At 43.9% G+C, this 26,128-nt stretch overlaps 1 protein-coding gene across 49 annotated transcripts in view; it reads right to left on the bottom strand.

Moving 5' to 3' along the window:
• The window catches only part of RIMS2 (regulating synaptic membrane exocytosis 2), a 443,591-nt gene that overhangs the window by 227,618 nt on the left and 189,845 nt on the right, over positions 1–26,128 (bottom strand). For all 49 annotated transcript variants that reach the window (XM_072151364.1, XM_072151362.1, XM_072151350.1 and 46 more), the window contains one exon: positions 15,075–15,982. In XM_072151364.1, coding sequence (XP_072007465.1) covers positions 15,075–15,982 — 908 coding nt within the window. The remainder of the gene's footprint in view (positions 1–15,074; positions 15,983–26,128) is intronic.

Consider the following 26,128-nt stretch of genomic DNA (forward strand, 5'->3'; position numbering starts at 1 on the left):
GAAGAAAAAAAACAGTTAGGGGGGCAGCAAAGATCTTTTTATATCTAGGCCTGTGAATAAGGCAACGGGACATCCTCAACACCTAGAGGAGAGGCGGCTCTACCATCACCATAGACTGGGGGCATCCTCTACACCTAGAGGAGAGGTGGTTCTACCATCACCATAGATATGGGGCATCCTCTACACCTAGAGGAGAGGAGGCTCTACCATCACCATAGACTGGGGGCATCCTCTACACCTAGAGGAGAGGTGGTTCTACCATCACAATAGATATGGGGCATCCTCTACACCTAGAGGAGAGGAGGTTCTATCATCACCATAGACAGGAGGCATCCTCTACACCTAGAGGAGAGGAGGTTCTACCATCACCATAGACAGGGGACATCCTCTACACCTAGAGGAGAGGCAGCTCTACCATCACCATAGACAGGGGACATCCTCTACACCTAGAGGAGAGGTGGTTCTACCATCACCATAGATATGGGGCATCCTCTACACCTAGAGGAGAGGAGGTTCTACCATCACCATAGACAGGGGACATCCTCTACACCTAGAGGAGAGGAGGTTCTACCATCACCATAGACAGGGGATATCCTCTACACCTAGAGGAGAGGCGGCTCTACCATCACCATAGACAGGGGACATCCTCTACACCTAGAGGAGAGGCGGCTCTACCATCACCATAGACAGGGGACATCCTCTACACCTAGAGGAGAGGGGGTTCTACCATCACCATAGACAGGGGGCATCCTCTACACCTAGAGGAGAGGAGGTTCTATCATCACCATTGACAGGGAGCATCCTCTACACCTAGAGGAGAAGAGGTTCTACCATCACCATAGACAGGGGACATCCTCTACACCTACAGGAGAGGCGGTTCTACCATCACCATAGACAGGGGGCATCCTCTACACCTAGAGGAGAGGTGGTCCTACCATCACCATAGACAGGGGGCATCCTCTACACCTAGAGGAGAGGAGGTTCTACCATCACCATAGACAGGGGACATCCTCTACACCTAGAGGAGAGGAGGTTCTACCGTCACCACAGACAGGGAGCATCCTCTACACCTAGAGGAGAGGAGGTTCTACCGTCACCATAGACAGGGGGCATCCTCTACACCTACAGGAGAGGAGGTTCTACCGTCACCATAGACAGGGGGCATCCTCTACACCTACAGGAGAGGCAGCTCTACCATCACCATAGACAGGGGGCATCCTCTACACCTAGAGGAGAGGAGGTTCTACCATCACCATAGACAGGGGGCATCCTCTACACCTAGAGGAGAGGAGGTTCTACCATCACCATAGACAGGGGGCATCCTCTACACCTAGAGGAGAGGCAGCTCTACTATCACCATAGACAGGGGGCATCCTCTACACCTAGAGGAGAGGAGGTTCTACCGTCACCATAGACAGGGGGCATCCTCTACACCTAGAGGAGAGGCAGCTCTACCATCACCATATACAGGGGCATCCTCTACACCTAGAGGAGAGGCAGTTCTATCATCACCATAGACAGGGGGCATCCTCTACACCTAGAGGAGAGGCGGTTCTACCATCACCATAGACAGGGGCATCCTCTACACATAGAGGAGAGGTGGTTCTACCATCACTATAGATAGGGGGCATCCTCTACACCTAGAAGAGAGGAGGTTCTACCATCACCATAGACAGGGGGCATCCTCTACACCTAGAGGAGAGGAGGCTCTACCATAACCATAGACAGGGGCATCCTCTACACCTAGAGGAGAGGAGGTTCTACCATCACCATAGACAGGGGCATCCTCTACACCTAGAGGAGAGGCAGTTCTACCATCACTATAGACCGGGGGCATCTTCTAGACCTAGAGGAGAGGAGGTTCTTACATCACCATAGACAGGGAGCAGCCTCTACACCTAGAGGAGAGGAGGTTCTACAATCACCATAGACAGGGGCATCCTCTACATCTAGAGAAGAGGAGGTTCTACCATCACCATAGACAGGGGGCATCCTCTACACCTAGAGGAGAGGAGGTTCTACCATCACCATAGACAGGGGGTATCCTCTACACCTATAGGAGAGGCAGTTCTACCATCACAACAGACAGGGGGCATCCTCTATACCTAAGGAGAGGAGGTTTTACCATCACCATAGACAGGGGGCATCCCCTTCACCTAGAGGAGAGGCAGCTCTACCATCACCATAGACAGGGGGCATCCCCTTCACCTAGAGGAGAGGCAGCTCTACCATCACCATAGACAGGGGGCATCCTCTACACCTAGAGGAGAGGAGGTTCTGCCATCACCATAGACAGGGGGCATCCTCTACACCCAGAGGGGAAGAGGTTCTACCATCACCATAGACAGGGGCATCCTCTACACCTAGAGGAGAGGAGGTTCTACCATCACCATAGACAGGGGCATCCTCTACACCTAGAGGAGAGGAGGTTCTACCATCACCATAGACAGGCGGCATCCTGTACACCTAGAGGAGAGGCGGTTCTACTGTCACCATAGACAAGCGGGCATTCTCTACATCTAGAGGAGAGGCGGCTCTATAATTACCATAGACAAGTGGCATCCTCTACACATTGAGTGAAGGAGGTTCTACCATCACCAGGGGGCATTCTCTACAGAAAGAGAAGAGGGGGATCTGTCATCAACATCGACAGGGGGCCTACTCTACGTCTATAGAGAGGGCATCCGTTGTGTGCATTGGGCTTTAGAGTTATCCAAGGTGTTTTCAAGGAAGCTTTATTGCTAATCTTTGTCCCTATTACAATTCAAGCTTTTGAAAAATGTTGTACGGAGTCACACAATGGTCTCTATGAGGACAGATATAGGTCCCCACAATGGCTGTGCCAGTTTTCTGTCTTTGTATTATGTTAAGGATGCACCTAAAAAAAGATGGTTCGGCAAACTGCAAATTTGGGTCAATGTATATCTATTCCGACGTACATACAAAGTCGACAAACCTACAGAATGTATCTTGTAAATAAGCTAGGGAGTGCCTGTACCAGTCAAGTGGTAACCTGTACAACACAAACACAACGGGAGGCCAAAATCCATTCTTTCCAAAACTGATGACAACACACTATATTGCAACCAATTTTGCAAAAAATAATATTTGCATTGTATAATTCCCTCGAATTGACACAGCACATTCCCCTTATAGAGACCCCATGAACTAAAAGTCAGTCTTCCACAAATATAAAGGACTTCCTCATCTTCCTTACAATGTCAAAATTATAAAAAGTGAAAGATAAAACAAACAGCTAAATTTTTTTAATACAAAATATAAGGCTCAGCGAGGCAAGACGAGAATGAAAACAAAATAAGGAGGTTGTGACATTTTCTGCCTCCTTCAGGATATTAACTCTGAAGGAAGTGACATATAGACAAATTATCAAACATTTATTCGTCTATTCCACGTCGGTCCTGGGGAGTCAGTCAATCAGCGCGTTCTATGAGAACAGCGGGAGGCGGATTATTTTGCCAACACATTGTTGTTGTATTCTCCAATGCCTTCATTAGCTGAAACATGGCAGCTCGGGACCTTAGCCAATGGGATGTGGCATTGACAGGCCCTGTATTTCCATTCTTCATAAATGTGAAATATTATTGGTCAATTGTTTCATTACCTTTCTGTATAATGCAAATTCATAGGAAGATATGGGCTATCACACCGCCATTACCCACCAACTGAACCAATGATATCCTAAATAGTGCGGGAGCACCGGAGGCTCATTATGACATATACTTGACCTTAAAACTAAAGTTTTTCTCTTATTTTATGCTATGGATTATCAATAATTAGAGTGTTTATGCAGGATCCGAAAAACATGGCAGCAATTATCCAAAAAAACTGTGCCAAATTGGTCCATGACGTGCCTAGTATTCCGGTTTTGTTGAACTGAAGCTGCTTACTTTCTTGTACAAGTCCTTTAGGCTCATACAATTTGTTGGTTTTCCTCTCCGTGGACTGTGTCTGTTTTTAGATCTTGTGACCTGTGAAATAAAACTGGCCTGTAATAGCAGACAAACGTGGCACTGTCTCTTGAACAACACTTTGAAGCCACCTAGTAAGTCCCTCAATAACACCTTTGGTCTCCATGACCTATGAATTGTCGGTAGCCGTGCCATATTTTATTTTACATTATATTGTAGATTTCCAATATTTATCTCATCTCTACATTTGCAGGGTATGTGTGAACTTTTGGAGAGGTTGCCCACGTTGCAGCTTCCTATCTAGTGCATCGGTCCCTCAGGGGTAATAGTTTGCCGGTAAGACTAGAAGTAAATGATCATCTCTGCATTTAATAGCCTCTTTAAAGATACTTTCTATCCTGTAAGACTGTAGCACGTTTAAAATGGTTCTATGCGTTAACATATCGGTTCCCCTGAAGTTGGATGCTGGATGGGATGCAACAGTGCACTTTACAGCTTGTCCTCATTCCACCTCTTTTCTCTCCTCGCTTCGATCCCAGGTCAATGAGATAAGTGCATGTGCTTGGCCAAACAATCAAACTTTCAATCCAATAAACTATTGATTCAATTATTAGAAAGTTGCACCTCGTCCCAATTTCTGCACTTTAGCTTTTTTTTACAGAGCCTCATTTGGAAGTGCTGAGAACAAATACAATGGGGCACATTTACTAAGGACCGTGCACCAGTTTACTGTTGGACTTTGCACCTTCTTTTATGTGAAAACTACTTGCATAGGTATTTAAGAAGGGTCCACGCCACAAAAGTCTGAAGGGGGCGTTCCGGTGCTCAGTCGGAGCGTGTGCCAGATTTAACATGCAAAATCCAGTTTGCATGCCCTATGTTGTCTGTCAGAGCAGTGAAGGGGGCGCCAGATTCATGAAGAACATGCCCCAGAAATTCTGAATCTGGCGCCCCCTGCACACTACACAGGACACTGCACATAGTACACACTGCACTGTTCTTAGTAAATGTGCCCCAATATCTTTACCAAGGCTTCCCACCTACTGTGCTCAACATTGAGCTATTGTAATATATAAAAGGAAGAAACCTCATTAGGTGGCTGCCTCTCTATAAGTCAATGTCCGACCATTTAATGTCCCTGAAACAAGCTCAGCAAAATTGTGTCTCTTTCATGACCTGGTGTGGTGGCATCATCCAGAAAGTCAACTTTAAAGTGAGATGTAAACTGGTTTTATGAAGTCAAGGAGGCGGAGAGTTTAACACTGAAGTCAAGATCTCCCTGCCTCTGAACACCTCCTCCCCTGTGATTGACATTAGGACTTCAGGAGATCTGGTCAATTATGTCCCTGGACGCAGGAACATCAATCACAGAGAAGAAGGTGTTTAGAGACAAGGAGATCTTGACTTCAGTGTTTAAAGTTTCCACCTCCCTGACTTTATCCAAGCAATTAACATCTTACTTCAAAGTTGATTTTCTTGATGATGCCACCAAGCTGGGCCATGAAAGAAACATCATCTAGAAGCTGTTAATCTGCTTGAAAACATATTTATTCACTCTCCCATTACTCATCCAGTCCCGCCCGAATATGGAAGAGTGATGGTGTACTTCATGGCTACATGAGAAGCTCTTCACATAGTTCTGGGGGGGGGGGGGTTACTGGCTCTCATTAAGGGAATCAGACTTTTATTTATGTGTGCCTGAGAATTTTGGTCCCTCAAGGGCCTTAAGGTGCACCCTTTGTTGCCCTGTTTCACACCAGAAGCAGGACAATCGAATAGGTGAGGGTCCGCCTATTTTGACTCCCACCGATCACTAGAAGATGAGTACTGCTCTCAGGTATCATTCTCATGCACTGTCTATGAGAGACCCGGAGATATGGAACAATTAAATGGGGATACTCCAGGATGCCTCTCCATCAATTTGTGAGAACAGGAACCCCGTTTTCATAATCGGTGAGGATCCCAGAAGTCAGACCCACATGATCAAATAGCTATCCCTCATCCTATGGATAGGAGATAACAATCAAACATGGCATAACCCCTTTAATGGTCACCTACCAGGTCACATCCAGTCTTGTGGTTGTCCATTTTTGGAGGAGGTTCCAGCAATCGGACCCCCACTGATCAGATTGTAATAATAATCACACTTGATAGTAGTTAAGGGGATTCAGGACCCCCTTGGGCACCGGGTGGCACCTACTACCTCCACACCCTCTATAGCAGGGGTAGGGAACCTATGGCTCGGGAGCCAGATATGGCTCTTTTGTTGGCTGCATCTGGCTCTCAGACAGATCTTTAATAAATAGTGATGGCTGCTGTGTGTCTCTTAGACGGATCACTGGACACAGGCAGCTATGTTGCCGCTGCCTGCGTCCTTTGTACAATCCAGGCGCCATCGCCATCGCCTGGGTCAAAGAGAAGAGCATAGGAGCGATGAGGATCTGGCTGCAGGGAGCGCTGGTAAGTGAATATTCTGTTTTTTTTTATGCTGTGACTACTAGGGGGCATTTGTTGTGGCTACCTATCTACTTGGGGGCATGTTCTGTGGCTATCTATCTGCTGGGAGTATGTGCTGTGGCTACCAATATGCTGGGAGTATGCGCTGTGGCTACCTATCTACTGGGAGTATGTGCGGGGGCTACCTATCTAATGGGAGAATGTGCTGTGGCTACCTATATACTGAGGGCGTGTGCTGTGGCTACCTATCTACTGGGAGTATGTGCTGTGGCTACCTATCTACTGGGAGTATGTGCGGGGGCTACCTATCTAATGGGAGAATGTGCTGTGGCTACCTATATACTGAGGGCGTGTGCTGTGGCTACCTATCTACTGGGAGTATGTGCTGTGGCTACCTATCTACTGGGAGTATGTGCGGGGGCTACCTATCTAATGGTAGAATGTGCTGTGGCTACCTATATACTGAGGGCGTGTGCTGTGGCTACCTATCTAATGGGAGAATGTGCTGTGGCTACCTATATACTGAGGGCGTGTGCTGTGGCTACCTATCTACTGGGAGTATGTGCTGTGGCTACCTATCTACTGGGAGTATGTGCGGGGGCTACCTATCTACTGGGAGACATGTGGTATGGCTACCTATCTGGTAGCGCCAGTCATTATAGGAACCTGGGAAGTGGGCAGCGCCAATCAGCAGCGCTGTGGCCCTTTAAATCTACGAGTGCCGGCATGCACATGCTGGCCAGCCGGGACGGGAGCCGGAAAGTGGTGGGTTGAGTGAGCTCGAAAAGGGGCGCTGCCACTGAGAGGGGCACGGGTGTGCCTGCGATCCGAGACCTAGATCGCAGGGGCACCCGTAACACTTTGACTACCTATCTACTGGGGAGCATGTGCATATGGCTCTTACGGAATAACATTTTAAAATATGTGGCGTTCATGGCTCTCTCAGCCAAAAAGGTTCCTGACCCCTGCTCTATAGCAATAGCCCATGCCGTACGCTACTATCCATTTCTCATATATAAATGACTATCTCGGTCTGGATATAATTTATAGTCATAGTAGGATCATTCATTGTGGTGAGATCACTGTAACTGCATGTAACAACTAGAGGACATTATAGGATCAGTGGTCAATAACCTGATTTAAATGTACATCTCGCATTACAAATTAGCAGACAAATATTACATTTGCTTAATGGGGTATAGCACTTTAGCTGCCGTGTTCATTGTGGAAGGAAAAGATTATTTGAAGAGCTCAAAGCTCCAAGTGAATCAGCACAAAATCCACATTCTGGAAGTTGTAATTCATTTCATTTAAGGCCGTCCTAGGACTAGCTTAGCTATGCCTGTAGGTTAATGACGGCTGGAGATATTTCTTATGCCACAATTACATTTTAAAGTGAACTCACCCTCCACATTCAGTGAGGTTATCTCCTCTGTTAATCACCAATTTTATCCCTAATTTTTACTACACCCTAATAAATTCACACCTAGAATGGGAGAAAATACAGGCGACAGCAAAGAGGTGCTAAAAATAATAAAAAGATTTAGCATATTTAGCAAATAAAATGTCATCTACTCTAAGAATTCTTTGTTACTTTGCTCAGTTGTTACTGTTTCTTTGGTCAAAAGGGGCGTGTCCCTACACAGTGTGTGCTGATTGGATAATGTAAGAATGTAAAGGAAACAACCCAGTGTCAATTTTTTTATAACAGGGGAACTGTCCTCTGAAAAGTATTTCTACCATTACAAATTACAAAGTACTTTATGTACTTATGGGAATTGATGGATCACCTTCAAAAAGGGCATTTACCCTCAATCTCTAATTTGCACCCATTGCAATGTGGGCTGATTTTCCAAAATATAGCAGAATCTCAATGAGACAACCACCAAAAGGCAGGAGTCTTCTCAAAGAAGATGATCAGCAGGGGCTTAACTACAGTGGTAGCAGCCATAGCAGCCGCTATGGGGCCCACAGTGTCAAGGGGGCCCCGTCATCCAACCTGACAATAAAGAATAGAGGAAGTGCACCACTATATATATGTTATATATCTGTATATGGCACCGTATGTGTGTATATGTGATGTGTATGTGTGTAAGAGTGTATAAATGCGTGTGTATGAACTGTATGTTTATGTATATAGGTATATAAATGTGTCTGTAGATATGTGAGTGTAATATGCAAAATTTAAAATGCGAAGGGGGGTCCCATTCAGAAGCCCTGTCTATCCTAGTTACACCCCTGATGATCAGTATATTATATGCAGGGGGAACCAAAAACTATCACACAGTATCTTGTGTGGATAAGGTGGTGGTCCTCACAAAGGAGGTCATTGTAGATGTTTCACTTGTGCTTTACATTTAGACTAATGTAGACAATTTTGGCAGATTCTGTAGAATTACCCCTTTCGAATGATCATTAAAAAGCAATTCAATCTCATTTTTCTCTAAATATTGGACAATGGCTAATAACTGCAATAAGAATCGATACATTATATCCCAGAAAGTGACACCAAATTAAAGAGATCCATCATTTGCTTTGGGTATTGGACGTCACCGCAATCCTAATAATTTACTTGGTATGAAAGATGCAGCGTCGCTACTCAACAGATTAGCTAAATATATCGAAAAAATTACGTGGGGGGTTGTCATCAACTGGGAAATTGGTCGGCTAGCCGCAGCTTGGTCTGTCTATTAGAAGACATGGTCTGTAGTGGGTGTTAGAAATGAGCGGATATATTCGTTGGTTTGTAGATTTGGTACGAATCTGCCTTTTTTTAGTCATCAAATCAAAGCTGATTCTTTTACAGCTTACAGATACTACTACCCTGAGATACTACTACCCTGAGATACTACTACCCTGAGATACCACTACCCTGAGATACCACTACCCTGAGATACCACTACCCTGAAATACCACTACCCTGAGATACCACTACCCTGAGCTACTACTACCCTGAGATACCACTACACTGAGATACTACTACCCTGAGATACTACTACCCTGAGATACCACTACCCTGAGATACCACTACCCTGAGATACTACTACCCTGAGATACCACTACCCTGAGATACTACTACCCTGAGATACTACTACCCTGAGATACCACTACCCTGAGATACCACTACCCTGAGATACCACTACCCTGAGATACTACTACCCTGAGATACTACTACCCTGAGATACCACTACCCTGAGATACCACTAACCTGAGATACCACTACCCTGAGATACCACTACCCTGAGATACCACTACCCTGAGATACTACTACCCTGAGATACTACTACCCTGAGATACCACTACCCTGAGATACCACTACCCTGAGATACTACTACCCTGAGATACTACTACCCTGAGATACCACTACCCTGAGATACCACTACCCTGAGATACCACTACCCTGAGATACTACTACCCTGAGATACCACTGCCCTGAGATACCACTGCCCTGAGATACCACTACCATGAGATACTACTACCCTGAGATACTACTACCCTGAGATACTACTACCTTGAGATACTACTACCCTGACATACTACTACCCTGAGATACTACTACCCTGAGATACTACTACCCTGAGATACTACTACCCTGACATACTACTACCCTGACATACTACTACCCTGAGATACCACTACCCTGAGATACCACTACCCTGAGATACCACTACCCTGAGCTACTACTACCCTGAGCTACTACTACCCTGAGATTCTACTACCCTGAGATACCACTACCCTGAGATACCACTACCCTGAGATACCACTACCCTGAGATACCACTACCCTGAGATACTACTACCCTGAGATACCACTGCCCTGAGATACCACTACCATGAGATACTACTACCCTGAGATACTACTACCCTGAGATACCACTACCCTGAGATACCACTACCCTGAGATACTACTACCCTGAGATACTACTACCCTGAGATACCACTACCCTGAGATACTACTACCCTGAGATACTACTACCCTGAGATACTACTACCCTGAGATATTACTACCCTGAGATACTACTACCTTGAGATACTACTACCCTGACATACTACTACCCTGAGATACTACTACCCTGAGATACTACTACCCTGAGATACTACTACCCTGACATACTACTACCCTGACATACTACTACCCTGACATACTACTACCCTGAGATACTACTACCCTGAGATACTACTACCCTGAGATACCACTACCCTGAGATACTACTACCCTGAGATACTACTACCTTGAGATACTACTACCCTGACATACTACTACCCTGAGATACTACTACCCTGACATACTACTACCCTGAGATACTACTACCCTGAGATACTACTACCCTGAGATACCACTACCCTGAGATACTACTACCCTGAGATACTACTACCCTGAGATACTACTACCCTGACATACTACTACCCTGACATACTACTACCCTGAGATACCACTACCCTGAGATACCACTACCCTGAGATACCACTACCCTGAGCTACTACTACCCTGAGATTCTACTACCCTGAGATACTACTACCCTGAGATACCACTACCCTGAGATACCACTACCCTGAGATACTACTACCCTGAGATACCACTACCCTGAGATACTACTACCCTGAGATACTACTACCCTGAGATACTACTACCCTGAGATACCACTGCCCTGAGATACCACTACCCTGAGATACTACTACCCTGAGACTCTACTACCCTGAGATACTACTACCTTGAGATACTACTACCCTGAGATACTACTACCCTGAGATACTACTACCCTGACATACTACTACCCTGAGATACCACTACCCTGAGATACCACTACCCTGAGATACCACTACCCTGAGATACTACTACCCTGAGATACTACTACCCTGAGATACTACTACCCTGACATACTACTACCCTGAGATACCACTACCCTGAGATACTACTACCCTGAGATACTACTACCCTGAGATACTACTACCCTGAGATACTACTACCTTGAGATACTACTACCCTGACATACTACTACCCTGAGATACTACTACCCTGAGATACCACTACCCTGAGATACCACTACCCTGAGCTACTACTACCCTGAGATTCTACCCTGAGATACTACTACCCTGAGATACTACTACCCTGAGATACTACTACCCTGAGATACTACTACCCTGAGATACCACTACCCTGAGATACCACTACCCTGAGATACCACTACCCTGAGATACTACTACCCTGAGATACTACTACCCTGAGATACTACTACCCTGAGATACCACTACCCTGAGATACTACTACCCTGAGATACCACTACCCTGAGATACTACTACCCTGAGATACTACTACCCTGAGATACCACTACCCTGAGATACCACTACCCTGAGATACTACTACCCTGAGATACCACTACCCTGAGATACTACTACCCTGAGATACTACTACCCTGAGATACCACTACCCTGAGATACCACTACCCTGAGATACCACTACCCTGAGATACTACTACCCTGAGATACTACTACCCTGAGATACTACTACCCTGAGATACCACTACCCTGAGATACTACTACCCTGAGATACCACTACCCTGAGATACTACTACCCTGAGATACTACTACCCTGAGATACCACTACCCTGAGATACCACTACCCTGAGCTTATCGGGCGGAAATGGTGGAGAAAAATTGTGTAAGTTGTAAAAATTTCCAAAACAAGATGGGAACTTTTCAAGAAAAATCTGAGTTTAAGAAGACTAAATGAGACTACAGACAGTCCCCTACTTACAGACAACCCCTAGTTACAGACAGACCCCTCTTCCCCCTCTGACCTCTGGTGAAGCTCTCTGGATGCTTTATTATAGTCCCAGACTGCAATGATCAGCTGTAAGGTGACTGTACTGAAGCTTTATTAATAATTCTTGGTCCAATTACAGCAAAAATTTTGAAACTCCAATTGTCACTGGGACAAAAGAAAAAAAATTGTCCAGAACTTCAATTATAAAATATACAGTTTCGACTTACATACAAATTCAACTTAAGAACAAACCTCCAGACCCTATCTTGTATGTAACCCGGGGACTGCCTGTATATAACAATTTCAAGAACAACTGGTGCAACATTGGTCCGGACCGATTAGACTTGGACCCAAACCAAATTTGTTGAAATAATTGTCAAAGCTCAAGCAAGGAAAATCTTTGATGATTTACTCATCTCTAGAAGATTTATAGTTTATAGTGTATTTGTCTATAATTTGACAGCTTATCTGGGTGACCATTCATGTAGACTCCATAGGGTCACAATGAAGCCTCATGCACATGAGCGTTAAAGGGCTGTACACCAAGCACACTGACATACTGGTGTGTGCCCCTCTGTCCTTTTCTGCTCTTCTTTTTGCAAAAAAAAGGTTTTAGAAATTATGCAAATTACCCTGAGGGGTTCTGGCTGTATATTTGTCAATGGAGCCTGGAGCCATTAAGGCTTATGTGCAAAATTTTAAAAAATTTTATTTCTCAAAGGGCTTAAAAAAGCTAAAAGAAGAGTAGATCCTGTCAGAGGGGGCAAACCAGTATGTCAGTGTGCTTGGATTACAATCCTTCATCCTGGTGGTAAATGTCTTTTAATGCTAGCTTTAGAGCTAGCTTTTCTCCTGGCCACCATTGAGCTCCAATTTGCATGGTCACGATGGGGTGGAAGAGTAGGTCCTTTTCGCAGCCCGATTTGCAACATGGTTGCTTAGCTTTCTAGGAGATGGGAGGGTTGAGGAGTGCTCACCCCTCCCGTCTCCTTGCATTTAAAAGGTGCCACAAACCTTACCGTGATTTCAGACCGTTTTTGCACGCTATGCCTCTACATACAAACCAAAAATCTTTCCATTTCAAAAGAAATGCCAATGCCAATTGAAGATAAAAACACACAAGAGAAGCAAACCTTTCACCAGTACTGTCAATCTTAGCTGGTGACAGGTTCCAATAACCTTTGCTGTGCTGATTTTAAAAATGCTTTCATCAGCATTCTGAATCATTTCAGCAGTTTATAATAGTTTATTTTACATTACCTGGCTCCCTGCCAGCAGTGTCTGGTGAGTCCCAGTGGGGAGGGGAGGGTGTCGCTGCAATATGTGCCTGTGTCTCCTCATGCATTCTTCCTCTACTCCTCACCATCCCCCTCCCTCCCCTTCCTGTTTAAACCACATGACAGGAAGTGGGGAGGGAGTTGGATAAATGAGGAGAGGACACTGAGACACAGGAACACAAAGGCTGCAGCTGCCCCTCACCGGGGCTCAACACACACTACTGCAGGGAGCATAGCATAGGCTAATGGAACCTGTCACCAGCCTGGTGACAGGTTCACTTTAAAGACCTCTCTAAATAAAAATAAAAAAAGTCCAATAGATTTTGCTTTCGAGATTGGCGCTGTCATAATATCTAAAATTATTACCATTTAGCATGCCGGGAACGTCTTGTCTTCCGTCTCCCATTGTATTTAATGACTATAAATGTATTAATAATGAACTATATCAATCTCAAACTAATCACTCCTGTGTATTCTCTGTCATCCATTGTCAGTTCACTTCGCTGGTTGTAGCTCTGCCAGTTGTTGATGTGCCAATGACTTATACAGTAGGTTTACATTAGATGATAGGACCAGATTAGACACTCAGAGTTGTCCAACTCTATGCTATATCAATGGTATATGCTATATATATAATGGGTTGCACAAATTTATAGTATATTATATTGGCTGTCTGAAGATACAATATGTTTCAATTAGCAAACCAAATCGCCCAAGATAACAAAAACTACTAGTCTTACATTACCACACGACTACTTAGAGAATAAGGACATCAATGTCAGGGCATCACTAGTTTTGCATCAATAAACAGGCAAATTGATGGGTGGATGGGAAAACAGAGAAGAAAGAAGAGAGGGTCGAGACCAGTGACACATAATGGAGGAGGCATCTCTTTTTGATGATGTGTCGCAACTTTTTGAAAAACTTTGGAATTCTGCAAATCCAGGCATATCTACTAACTGAAAGTACCATAACTTATAAGTGCCTTACTTTAACATTGTAAGGGCAGTGGTCATGTGTTTGTGCTTCCAGACATCCCCTTTAAGTGATAAATAATCGTTAATAAAAGTACAACATCCGTTGATATATCTTCTATAGTATAATTAATAAAGATATACAATAAATATACACGGGTGTAGAATCTTAAATCTCATAATTGTGTATCAATTTTGTGTCTCCAACTCATGACTCTCTAATTGTCGCAAATCTACAACTCCCAACATGCATGAGAACATTTGGTGGAACCAGAGACTGGAGTCCCCTATACGTAGACTTTGGGAACCAGTGAGACTCCTCCAATCCTCCTAATTGCCATGAATGAAAAGTTCCAATTACATCAAAAGAGATAAATCCGAATACTCAGGGCTCCTCCGCACCTTGGCTTCCGGACTCTCGGAATGTTGACCAAACATGACATACAAAGCAGGTTGACATGAAACCATCGAATGAATTGTATGATACAACACAACCCTTACAATGCTCAGAGGTACAATGAGAATATTGTGGCTTTGACACCCAATTACTTTGAGGTTCAGAAGAACACTGCAGAAGTAAAATCAATGACATGAATTTCATCTCACAGTTTGATGCTGAAAGCAGAATTGACCAGAAAAAAATCAGTTGATCATTGAGGATCTTGAAGACTTACCTTTCTCACTCACACTTTCACTCTCAATCTCCACATCGTCGCAACTTGTGTATTCAGGAGTAGAAGCCAACTCTTCCTCTGAACTGCTCAAAGAAATTTGCCGCGTTTTACCGGCCTTTTTTGTTTTATGAGGCTTAGGTGGGGGCGGTCGGACCGATTCCGACTGATCTGAACTGAGCGAATCGTTCCTTAACATGGTTTCCATTTTTTCCCTTTTGGTTTTCCTTACGGCAGAACTTGGATCCAAGTGGTGTTGCTTTCGTAAAGAATCTGTGCGTCTTAAATCTGGCCTATCGTTAGGGATGGGGCTCCTTCTAGGTGTTGGGGGACTATGATTTGAGTTCCTTTGCCGACCGGGACTTGGTCCCTGCACATCTCTAGTTCTTTCTATAGAATAAGAGCGCTGGCTCTCCATGGCCGCTCTTCGCTCAGATGCAGACCTTTGTCTAGATGGCCGGTCCAGCCTCAACATAGACATACGAGATTCCTCTAGCTCGGTATGAGCTAAAGATACATCACTATGTCTTCTCTCATGACGAGCCCTGGACACCTCCGCATGGATGCGCATTTGCTCTTCATAAGGTTGAGGTTTAACTGGATACCTAGCCAAATTAGGGTCGCTTCTATACCTGGCTTGATACTCCTCCTCCCGTCTTTGTCTCTCATATTCGTCCCTGTCCTGAATGTCCTCCTCATCTACTGAATACTCATTGGAACGCCGCCGACTTCTCCTGTAATCACCATGTTCAGGTTCTTCATAGTGTTGAGGCCCACGTGGTGATCGCCTCTCAGAATAATCCGATGGTGACCTAGGCATTGCGCTATCTGTTGTAACATACTGTGAATGTTCCCCTATATCGTCGTCGTATCGGCGATTCTGATCTCTGGATATTGATGGGCTTCTTTTCCTGTAATATGAAACAAAATAAAACTTTCAATCAATGGGACAAAAAGTGGCCTTTTCATCATATTGCATGTCAAAATACAAACATACTAAATTATGCAGCGAAGGAATTAAATAATTTATAGATATAATACACTTCGAATACTACAATGTATGCTGGGTGATAACCATGGGTGAGCAGATTGGTAAAGCATTACTTCAACATTTATTTCTCTGGGATGGCAAATTAAAGAGTCGGAATACAGATCTTAGGAATCTTAAGAAACAGGTTAGAGCTTTGTACAAGGGCGACATTAATCACATCAATATTTCAATATTTCAAATTGTTGTAGACCACAGGGCCAAGTTATGTTGTCATGGGGATTTCTAAAAAAAAATTGGTGACCAGTGCTCCAAAAATTTGTGCAAGTCAAGTATAATGTCCACCAGAATGTGGCTCATAATCTCCCATTCTTCGTGATCCTTACAAAAATTTTTGCAGACGCAGATATCTCTGCCATGGATAGTACGGCTCAACCTGACTGTAGTTTATTGACTGAAATGTGTTGTAGCGTGCAGTAATCTATCACCGAGCACGAGTATTAGGTGGGAGTGCAATAATGACTCTCGGAAGAATGTTCATCATTTGTCAAGGTGCTGGTGAGAAGGAATGTTGCTCCTAAGATATATGGACTGCTGCATTGTTGTCTTGAAGTAATATTGTTATAGTGATGATATTTCGAGAGTTGTTTTTTGGATCGTTATACTTCGTATAGCCTTCAAGTCTGGATTGACTAGCGTTTTATGAAGTATATTTTCCTTCATCAAGCATTTCAATAGAGATAGAGAAGGTAGCAAAGTTGTGTGTCAGGGCACAAAGGACTCCCATTTTCTTCATGAGTGGGGGTCTTTGTGATCAGAACCCCTACAAATCTATGTTTTATCCACTGTGGACACAGAATTAGTTGACCTTTTTGAGAACTCACATCAAGACTTGGATCCATCCCAATCGGAACCATTAGATAGCACCCAATGAAGTCTATGGGGTCATACCGCACCTCCCAATACCTTCTGTGTCCATGTGAGAATACCCGCATAGTATGATAACACTGGACAGTACTACATGAAGTCCCCATAATGCAGATTGCAGATTGCATTGTGAGTCTTGTGCTGACATCCATATAAAATCTGCCCAACACATGCCACTTATTGATAGGAATGGAAATCTACGGAAAATAATTTTCAGCAAGCGGATTTGAAATCCGAGTCATGGAAAAGAAGGAGTTGACAATCATATCCATTCGTGCCAGAGAGATTCTGCCTGGAAACTGGGGCAGTGGGCCACATGAGGATTAATCACATTGAATAGGGCTAAATCTGTGCATAGATCCACGGCGCATCAACCTGCAAAGCTGCAGCCGAAATGTACAGAGGCTGCACAGAAAAATATTCTCATGTTCTACATGTCAGTTACTCAATTCTCTAAACCGATTCCAAAACCAAACCCAAAAATTCTGATTAAGACCGGTAATTGACTTATGATAAAAATGATAAAACACAATGGGGATTGCCGATTTTTTTTTTTCTGAAACTACAGGTAGACCCCAACTTAAGAACACCTAAGTTACAGACAACCTCTAGTTACAGACGGACCTCTCGGACCACTGTGCCCTCTGGTGACCTCTCTGGATGCTTTACTTTAGTCCCAGGCTGCAATGATCAGCTGTTAGGTGTCTGTAATGAAGCTTTATTGATAATCCTTGTTACCATGACATCACAAAATTTTAAAATTCCAATTGGTGTGGAGCTACAATTATAAAATATACCTGTTCCGACTTACACATAAATTCAACTTAAGTGCAAACCTAAAGAACCTATCATGTAACCCATGACTGTATACAGCAAATATACCTGACCCTTGCCCAAAGGCTGTACCTTGTTTTATATCTAAAAAGTCTCAGTGACTGGGATTATTAAAGGGGTTGTCCAGAAGTTGAAAAACATGGCTGCTAGCTTTTTAAGAACAGCACCACAGCTGACGATGGCTTGTTCCAGTATTGCATCTCAACTGCATAGAGATGAATGGAGCTGAGATGCAATACCGGCACAAACAGCGGTCAGGTGTGGCAGTGTTTTTGGAAGAAAGCAGCCATGTTTTCAACCTTTGGACAACCCCTTTAATGACATATAGTAGAAGGTGGAAAGATTTTGTGTTGAAGTTTAAAGAGGTGTTAGAGATTCATTTTATTTTACATTTTGGCTTTCAAGTAGTGTTTAAAAAAAAACATGACTAATTTCATTACCAGTTTTTAGCCCTTGTATGGATAAGTGGGGAGGATTCCAACATGTCCTTACAGAAGGTATACACTGCATACAGTGGGAAACGTTGTCCTGTTCCACCCCTGAAAGAGGGAGGAGAAGCAGACAGTGATTGGCTGCTGCCGATGTTCACAATGCTTTCCGCCGGTGATGTCATTGTCCTTATATGGACAATTACATCACTGGGAACCTTCCAGAGTGTACAATCAGTGGAGGCCGGAATGGATGTGTTATATAGGCTATCCAGCAGGAAGGAACCAACTTTTACTGTTCAGGTGAAGACAACTAGGATGTCACTAATAATAATAATAATAATAATAATAATAATTCCTTTATTTGTATAGCCCACACAGAGCTTGCTAAACCAGTCCCTATCCCCAATGGGTTTCACAATCTAATCAACCTACCAGTAAGTTTTGGAGTGTGGGAGAAAACCAGAGGACCCGGGGGAAATCCATGCAAGTACGGGGAGAACATACTTACTCTTTGTAGATGTTTGACCTGGATGGGACTTTAACCCAGGACCCCAACGCTGCAAGGCTGTAGAGCTAACCACTGAGCCACCGTGCTGTCTATCAGTATACAGCTATGGATGTATGTACTGGCCTATATGCTGAATGTATCCATAATACAAGATGAGAATGTAGCCTAATACTTACCTCTGTCTTCCCCTTTAAAGGGATTTTCCCACTAACACAGGACAGGGCCTAACTTACTGATCAGTGGGGGTCCCTGTCGGACCCCTCATCGCTCCGTCAGGGTAATGGAGCAGAAGGCCATTAATCTCTATGGAGCTGATGTAGATGGCTGAGCGATCTATTCGTCGGAAAACCCCTTTAAGTCCAGTGTGGCACATCAAGTCATTGGCACCTCTGTTGCTATATAGAGTCTCAACTGTAAAGTTGTGTCCTCAGCACCTACCCGCTACACAATGCTGCTGTAGTTGACTGGACGCCGCCCCTGAACCTCCATATACCTACAAGGGCCAGTGATGAGTGGGGGGGCTATGTCTTACCATATGGAATAGCTCTGTTGATGTTTTACACCAGTAAATAAATAAATAGATTCCGAACAACCCCTTTAAGAGCTTCATGTTATCTGTCTGCATAAAGAGATACAAGTATACTATACTGTAAGGTAAGAATTTATCTATTTCCATCCTAAAAAAATAATTCACAAATTTACTCCCTATTAAAGGGGCTGTAATAATATATTCTCTAATAACACGGAGGGTTCAGCACCATCAGCCCCATCGCAACAGACTAAATCACAGCGTTAAATAAATTGTTTCTCCTGTAAGTCGGCGGCAATCATTTATAGACAATGTTCTCTCTATAAGCCCGGATCCAAAACCTTGAAGTGTCCAGAATGAGGTATGAATTGACAGCCATTGCCCTGACTGTCAGCTCTAATTGATTAGTTGGAGGAGACAGATTTTAAGGCATTTGATCTATGTTACAAGAGTCAAGACTAATTTAAGGTTTGGTAGACGAGAGAAGTGGTGGACGGCATATTTCAGATTAAGCACACAGCTAATATTTTATTCCTCTCTGAATGGCTTCAAGCACAAAGTGACCTCTATAAATGTGGGCTCTCGGCTGGACGGGATCTTAGAGTTACTGTATTTTATACTATATGGTACAAAAGATCTGCAACAATGTGATCTGCAACAATGCCAGGCCTTATCATGATTGCTATTTTAGATATATCATTGACAAATGTGTTATACTAAATAGGGTAGGTGGGGGAGGTGGGGGGGGGGGCAAAGGTAGGTGAGCCCTGACACTAATACCCCCAACAGTCTATGCCTACTTGGTGACCACCCGAAATGATGTCTCGCAGGTGGTCAGCAAACCTTGCATTAAGTAAGATGAAGGATACGGAAGAAATCAAATATTAGTCATCATGCCATGTCAAAAACAGGAGAGTGCCAAACCACAAACCAGAGAATAATTAAATGGTAAGCTGAAATCACGGATAGCAGCACAGTACCAAATCAGAAATGCAAGGGATAGTCAGGAAAAAGAGCAGATGTCAGATAACTAGAATGCAGTTCAAACAGTATCCACATACATGAAGGATCACCAATAATTGGCAGTCAACTCTAGTCTCAAGAAGGCTTGATGCTGGGCTAATGAGGTGAGGAAATACCACTCAAGGTTTTAACAACTGCCAACCTCTCAGTCCAGCACTGACAAAGAAGATATAATTATAAGGCGCTGTTCATAGTAAGGTATAATAGGGCAGATCCCAACAAACCTTTGGAATACAATACTCCATCCATGGCAAGGGGAGGTATTACAAGCTCACTCTCGTTCAAGTTAACCAAAATGTCATAAAAAGTATTCTAGAAAACGGATTACTATATTTGATAGTAGTTTAAAAACCCAAGCACTTACATGTTTGGTTCACAGTTAAAAAAAAGGACCTGGGCTTAAACTGCAGAATCAATAGAGGCACAAAAATATATTCCTAGAATATTGAGGACTTACACTATTCTTATTTTTGTTGACCTCATAGCTTGACCAATGTTGCACCACAAAAGCTAATTTGCATATACATGAAAATAAAGATTTCTATTTAAGTTTCAAACGAGAGAAGACATCACCTACAAGAACATATGTTTTCCTTAAATGTTGAAGATAGTTGACCAGTTGATTCACTGTTAATATTACAAACACTGATCTTTGCATCTATGAGGACAGGATGGGAATGGGATACTGAACACTAAAACTAAACCTACCAAACTGTCCCTGCCTAATTGACGAACACCCTAAATGATGGCCACCAACTGGGCGACCGTCCCTACACTAACGAAAGTAATGGAGAAAAAGAAAATGAGTAGAGAAAGAGTCGGCAAGCCAAGGTCAATACCAGAATTGTAAGTCAAGATCAAAATCACTAGCCATGTCCAAAGAATAGTCAGAAATAGCTAAAACTATAGTTAAGGTCCAAATAGAAGCATTCAATCTCATGGGTAGGAACCAGGGAATTAACTGGCACCTGATTCAAGTCTACCAAGGACTATATCTGGTCAGTATTCAGATGGAGACCTTCAGATGAAGACAGGCCAAGGGCTCCTGGTAGGACAAGGTATAACATCCTTCATATTCCAATCAGTCTGAGACTTGCTCAACCATTTTTTCAAAAACAGACATCAGAGCCAAGTCCATGTGACTGAACAGGTACAAGATCCTCACTCCACTCTACGTAGGAAATACATTGGAGGTTCTCCCTGAGTTAAGGCACTTGACTGCAGTCCCATTTCTAGGTGAGACCAAGAAACATTGTACCTCCCCTCCCTTTTTCCCGAGCTATTTCTTGTGGCATCCATTGTTGTGTGAAGAACTTACCTTCATGAAGTCTCCTATAATCAACTCTGTTGATGGACAGTCTTACAAGGGTTCGTTCTCACCAATGTTCTGAGGGCAGAATTTTCCTCTTTGTCCGCTCCTCAAGACTCGGAGGACTGCTCGACTAAGGACCGGGGTGAGGGAAATGAAAATGTGCAGAATCACTCTCATGCTTCAGTAAACCTTATAAGCTGAATTGTGAAAAGCGCTCGTTGAGAAGAATGTGTGTTGGTGTTTCACAGAACCATTACTTAAGAAGCTGCTGACACTACTGAATAATGACTGGAAATTAATGGAGAGCCTGAAGGATTACCTATCAAAGTGCAGCTCAGAACAAAGCTACTTTCTCCATAGTCCTCCCCATTGTAATTACTGCGCTAGGACATCAAACATTTGTGTAGGACTTGTTCTCGGTGATAATTGGTTTTCATTCCATATGTTTAGGAATTTTTGGGGGGGCCATATATTATATGAATGGAAATCTACAATCAATGACTGAAGAATATTTTATAGGTTTCTTCATTTTGGAGGCCCTGGTATTCTTACTACCAGGAAGAACCCTCCGCCTCATATGGCTCTCCATATGGTCTCGTATTCTGGCAATTTTCCCAGAGAATGTTCAGTATTTTTTTTACTTGGTTCCAGTTAAATAAGGGGTAGGTTTATCCAAACTCTGTTCCAGAAGAGGTTGTTCTCATCAGGTGGGTGGATCACAGTTGGACTTATATACCATAAATAAGACCTTTCATCACCTACATCTACTCTTACTCTCAATCTACTCTCGATCTTTCAAATCTGTTTCACCTAACCAATTCCTTATTCCGTATTTTAAAAAGAAATGTGTCGCTTACCTGTACCCGGCCCGGCTTGGTGAACTTCAGTCAACTCCGACGGAATTCAGCGCAGCAGCGACACCTGGTCGACGTCGGGAGCACTACCTAAGTGAATCGCTGGAAGACCCGAATTCTCCACTGAGAATGCACCGTTGGATCGGGAATGGACCGGGAAAGTAAATCTGCCCCACTGGGGGTCATTTACTAAGGGCCCGATTCGCGTTTTCCCGACGTGTTACCCGAATATTTCCGATTTGCGCCGATTGTACCTGAATTGCCCCGGGATTATGGCGCACGCGATCGGATTGTGGCGCATCGGCGCCGGCATGCGCGCAACGCAAATCGGGGGGCGTGGCCGAACGAAAACCCGACGTATTCGGAAAAACCGCCGCATTTAAAAACCGAAAAAGTGTCGCTTGCGTAGCGCTTACCTTCACCTGGTCCGAGGTGGTGCATTCCGGCGCGTTGAGATGACTTTCAGCGCAGCAGCGCCACCTGGTGGACGGCGGAGGAACTACCTTCATAAATCCCGGCCGGACCCGAATCCAGAGCAGAGAACGCGCCGCTGGATCGCGAATGGGCCGGGTAAGTAAATCTGCCCCAATATGTTTATTTGTGTTTCTGATGTTAAATGGGTGGTCCAAGGATGTCCAATTGATGCAGAGATAAATTGGGTCCTAAAATTTTTGCTATGTGACATTTGGGGTGTAGTTGTACGGCCGCACTGCAACAGTTGTGGGTGCTCACCGCTAGGGATCCTACCCTAGAGATAGCAAAGGTTTGGCTATCGTAGGATCGCACATGGTCCTGTACCCAGTGGGGTAACTACAAGCTGGTGGGCCCCAGTGCAAAGTCTATGCCAGGCCCCGACTATAATGTATGGTTTATAGTAATAGTCTTCTCATATTGGAAAGTAACACCATAAGGGCCCCCTACATCTCTTGGGCCCGGGTCCAACCAAAACCTCTGCACCTCCTCAAGTTATGCCCCTGCCTATCACCTCCCAGCACCACACCTCAGCTTTTCATCCATATCCCCCCTATTGCTCTTTTTGAGAAAGGCTGTCATGTTTGCCGTGCCACTTGAATAAAATTAAACTTCAAAATCTACTTAAAGGAGCGGTTCTGTTTTTTTGCTTATTCTCTATTTAACATTTGAAAAACATGTTCCATATGCACCAGAATTTGTAGAGCAGAGCCAATTAACAGATGCAAAAAATTAGAGTTGATGGGTTTGGTGAAAGGTCCTCTATAAATTTAGAAACCTTAGAACTTGAAGATAGGTTTTACATACCCTGGATACATTTGTCTAATTGTATTTCACCTTTTTTTTGGCTCATTTTAGACCAGGGATTTTTTTAAATCCTATTTAAATAGAAAATAATAACCCCTCATCCTCATAGACTGTAAGCTCTTGTGTCACCTCATCGACTGTAAGCTCTTGTGTCACCCCATCATTCTCATAGACTGTAAGCTCTTGTGTCACCCTCTCATCCTCATAGACTGTAAGCTCTGGTGTTACCCCATCATCCTCATCGACTGTAAGCTCTTGTGTCACCCCATCATCCTCATAGACTGTAAGCTCTTGTGTCACCCCCTCATCCTCATAGACTGTAAGCTCTTGTGTCACCCCCTCCTCTTCATAGACTGTAAGCTCTTGTGTCATCCCTCATCCTCATAGACTGTAAGCTCTTGTGTCACCCCTCATCCTCATAGACTGTAAGCTCTTGTGCCCCCCCTCCTCTTCATAGACTGTAAGCTCTTGTGTCACCCCTTCATCCTCATAGACTATAAGCTCTTGTGTCACCCCCCTCATCCTCATAGACTGTAAGCTCCTGTGTGACTCCCTCATCCTCATAGACTGTAAGCTCTTGTGTCCCCCATCATCCTCATAGACTGTAAGCTCTTGTGTCCCCCCCCTCATAGACTGTAAGCTCTTTTGTCACCCCTCATCCTCATAGACTGTACGATCTTGTGTCACCCGCTCATCCTCACAGACTGTAAGCTCTTGTGTCTCGCCCTCATCCTCATAGACTGTAAGCTCTTGTGTCACCCCCTCATCCTCATAGACTGTAAGCTCTTGTGTCCCCCCCTCATCCTCATAGACTGTAAGCTCTTGTGTCACCCCATCATCCTCATAGACTGTAAGCTCTTGTGTCCCCCCCTCATCCTCATAGACTGTAAGCTCTTGTGTCACCCCTCATCCTCATAGACTGTAAGCCCTTGTGTCACCCCCTCATCCTCATAGACTGTAAGCTCTTGTGTCACCCCCTCATCCTCATAGACTGTAAGCCCTTGTGTCACCCCCTCATCCTCATAGACTGTAAGCTCTTGTGAGCAGGGCCCTCACTCCTACTGTTCCATATGAACTCTGTAATGTAATATTATATGTGTATATGTCCCCATATTTGCAGAATTTGATGGCGCTATATATATATATACAGGCAGTCCCCGGGTTACATACAAGATAGGGTCTGGAGGTTTGTTCTTAAGTTGAATTTGTATGTAAGTCGAAACTATATATTTTATAATTGAAGTTCTAGACAAATTTTTTCTTTTGTCCCAGTGACAATTGGAGTTTTAAAATTTTTGCTGTAATGGGACCAAGGATTATCAATAAAGCTTCATTACAGACACCTTACAGCTGATCATTACAGTCTGGGACTATAGTAAAGCATCCAGAGAGCTTCACCAGAGGTCACAGTGGGCAGAGGGGTCCGTCTGTAACTATGGGTTGTCTGTAAGTCGGGTGTCCTTAAGTAGGGGACCGCCTGTATAAAGATTATTAATAGAATTATTTTTTTGCCCATGTTGATCCAGAAATAAAATGTTTTTAAACACATAACAAATGTGGAGCCCATCTTGTACATCAGAATCCTGGCACAGTCTGAGGCATAGTGGCGCAGAGGCCCTGATAAATATGCCCCATAATGTTGGAATTTCCTTTAGTAAATTTTATCATTTTGAATTATTTTTTGGTGATACATATAGGGATAGAGATTTTCTTTAAAGGAGTTTTTATTGGGCATAATAAATCACGGACACTTACTTATAGATCCAGGCACCGTGACAAATCTTTATATTTGTTATCTTTGACCTCCTTTCTTCAAAATGCAACTTTTAAAATTATGCAAATGAACCAGATGGGCTCTTCAAGAGAATCTTTGTGCTGCATTTTTTTCCCACACACAGATACCGCAGCGCTGCACAGAGCTTGACAAATCAGTCACTGTCCTCAATGCGGCTCACAATCTTATCAACCTATCAGTATGTTTTGTAGTGTGGGAGGAAACCGGAGGACCCGGAGGAAACCCATGCAAACACAGAGAGAACAGATGTTGACCTGGATGGGACTTAAACACAGGACCCCAGCGCTGCAAGGCTGTAATGCTAACCACTAAGCCATTGTGCTGCGAGGTGTAGTGCTAACCACTGAGCCACTGGGCTACAAGACTGTAGTGCTCACCACTGAGACACTGGGCTGAAAGGCTGTAGTGCTAACCACTGAGCCACAGTGCTGCAAGGCTGTAGTGCTAACCACTGAGCCACCTTGCTGCAAGGCTGTAGTGTTAACCACTGAGCCACCGTGCTGCAAAGCTGTAGTGCTAACCACTGAGCCACCGTGCTGCAAGGCTGTAGTGCTAACCACAGAGGGTTATATACAAAG

Source organism: Engystomops pustulosus, chromosome 5 (genome assembly GCF_040894005.1).
Source record: "Engystomops pustulosus chromosome 5, aEngPut4.maternal, whole genome shotgun sequence".
In the NCBI taxonomy this organism is placed as follows: domain Eukaryota; kingdom Metazoa; phylum Chordata; class Amphibia; order Anura; family Leptodactylidae; genus Engystomops; species Engystomops pustulosus.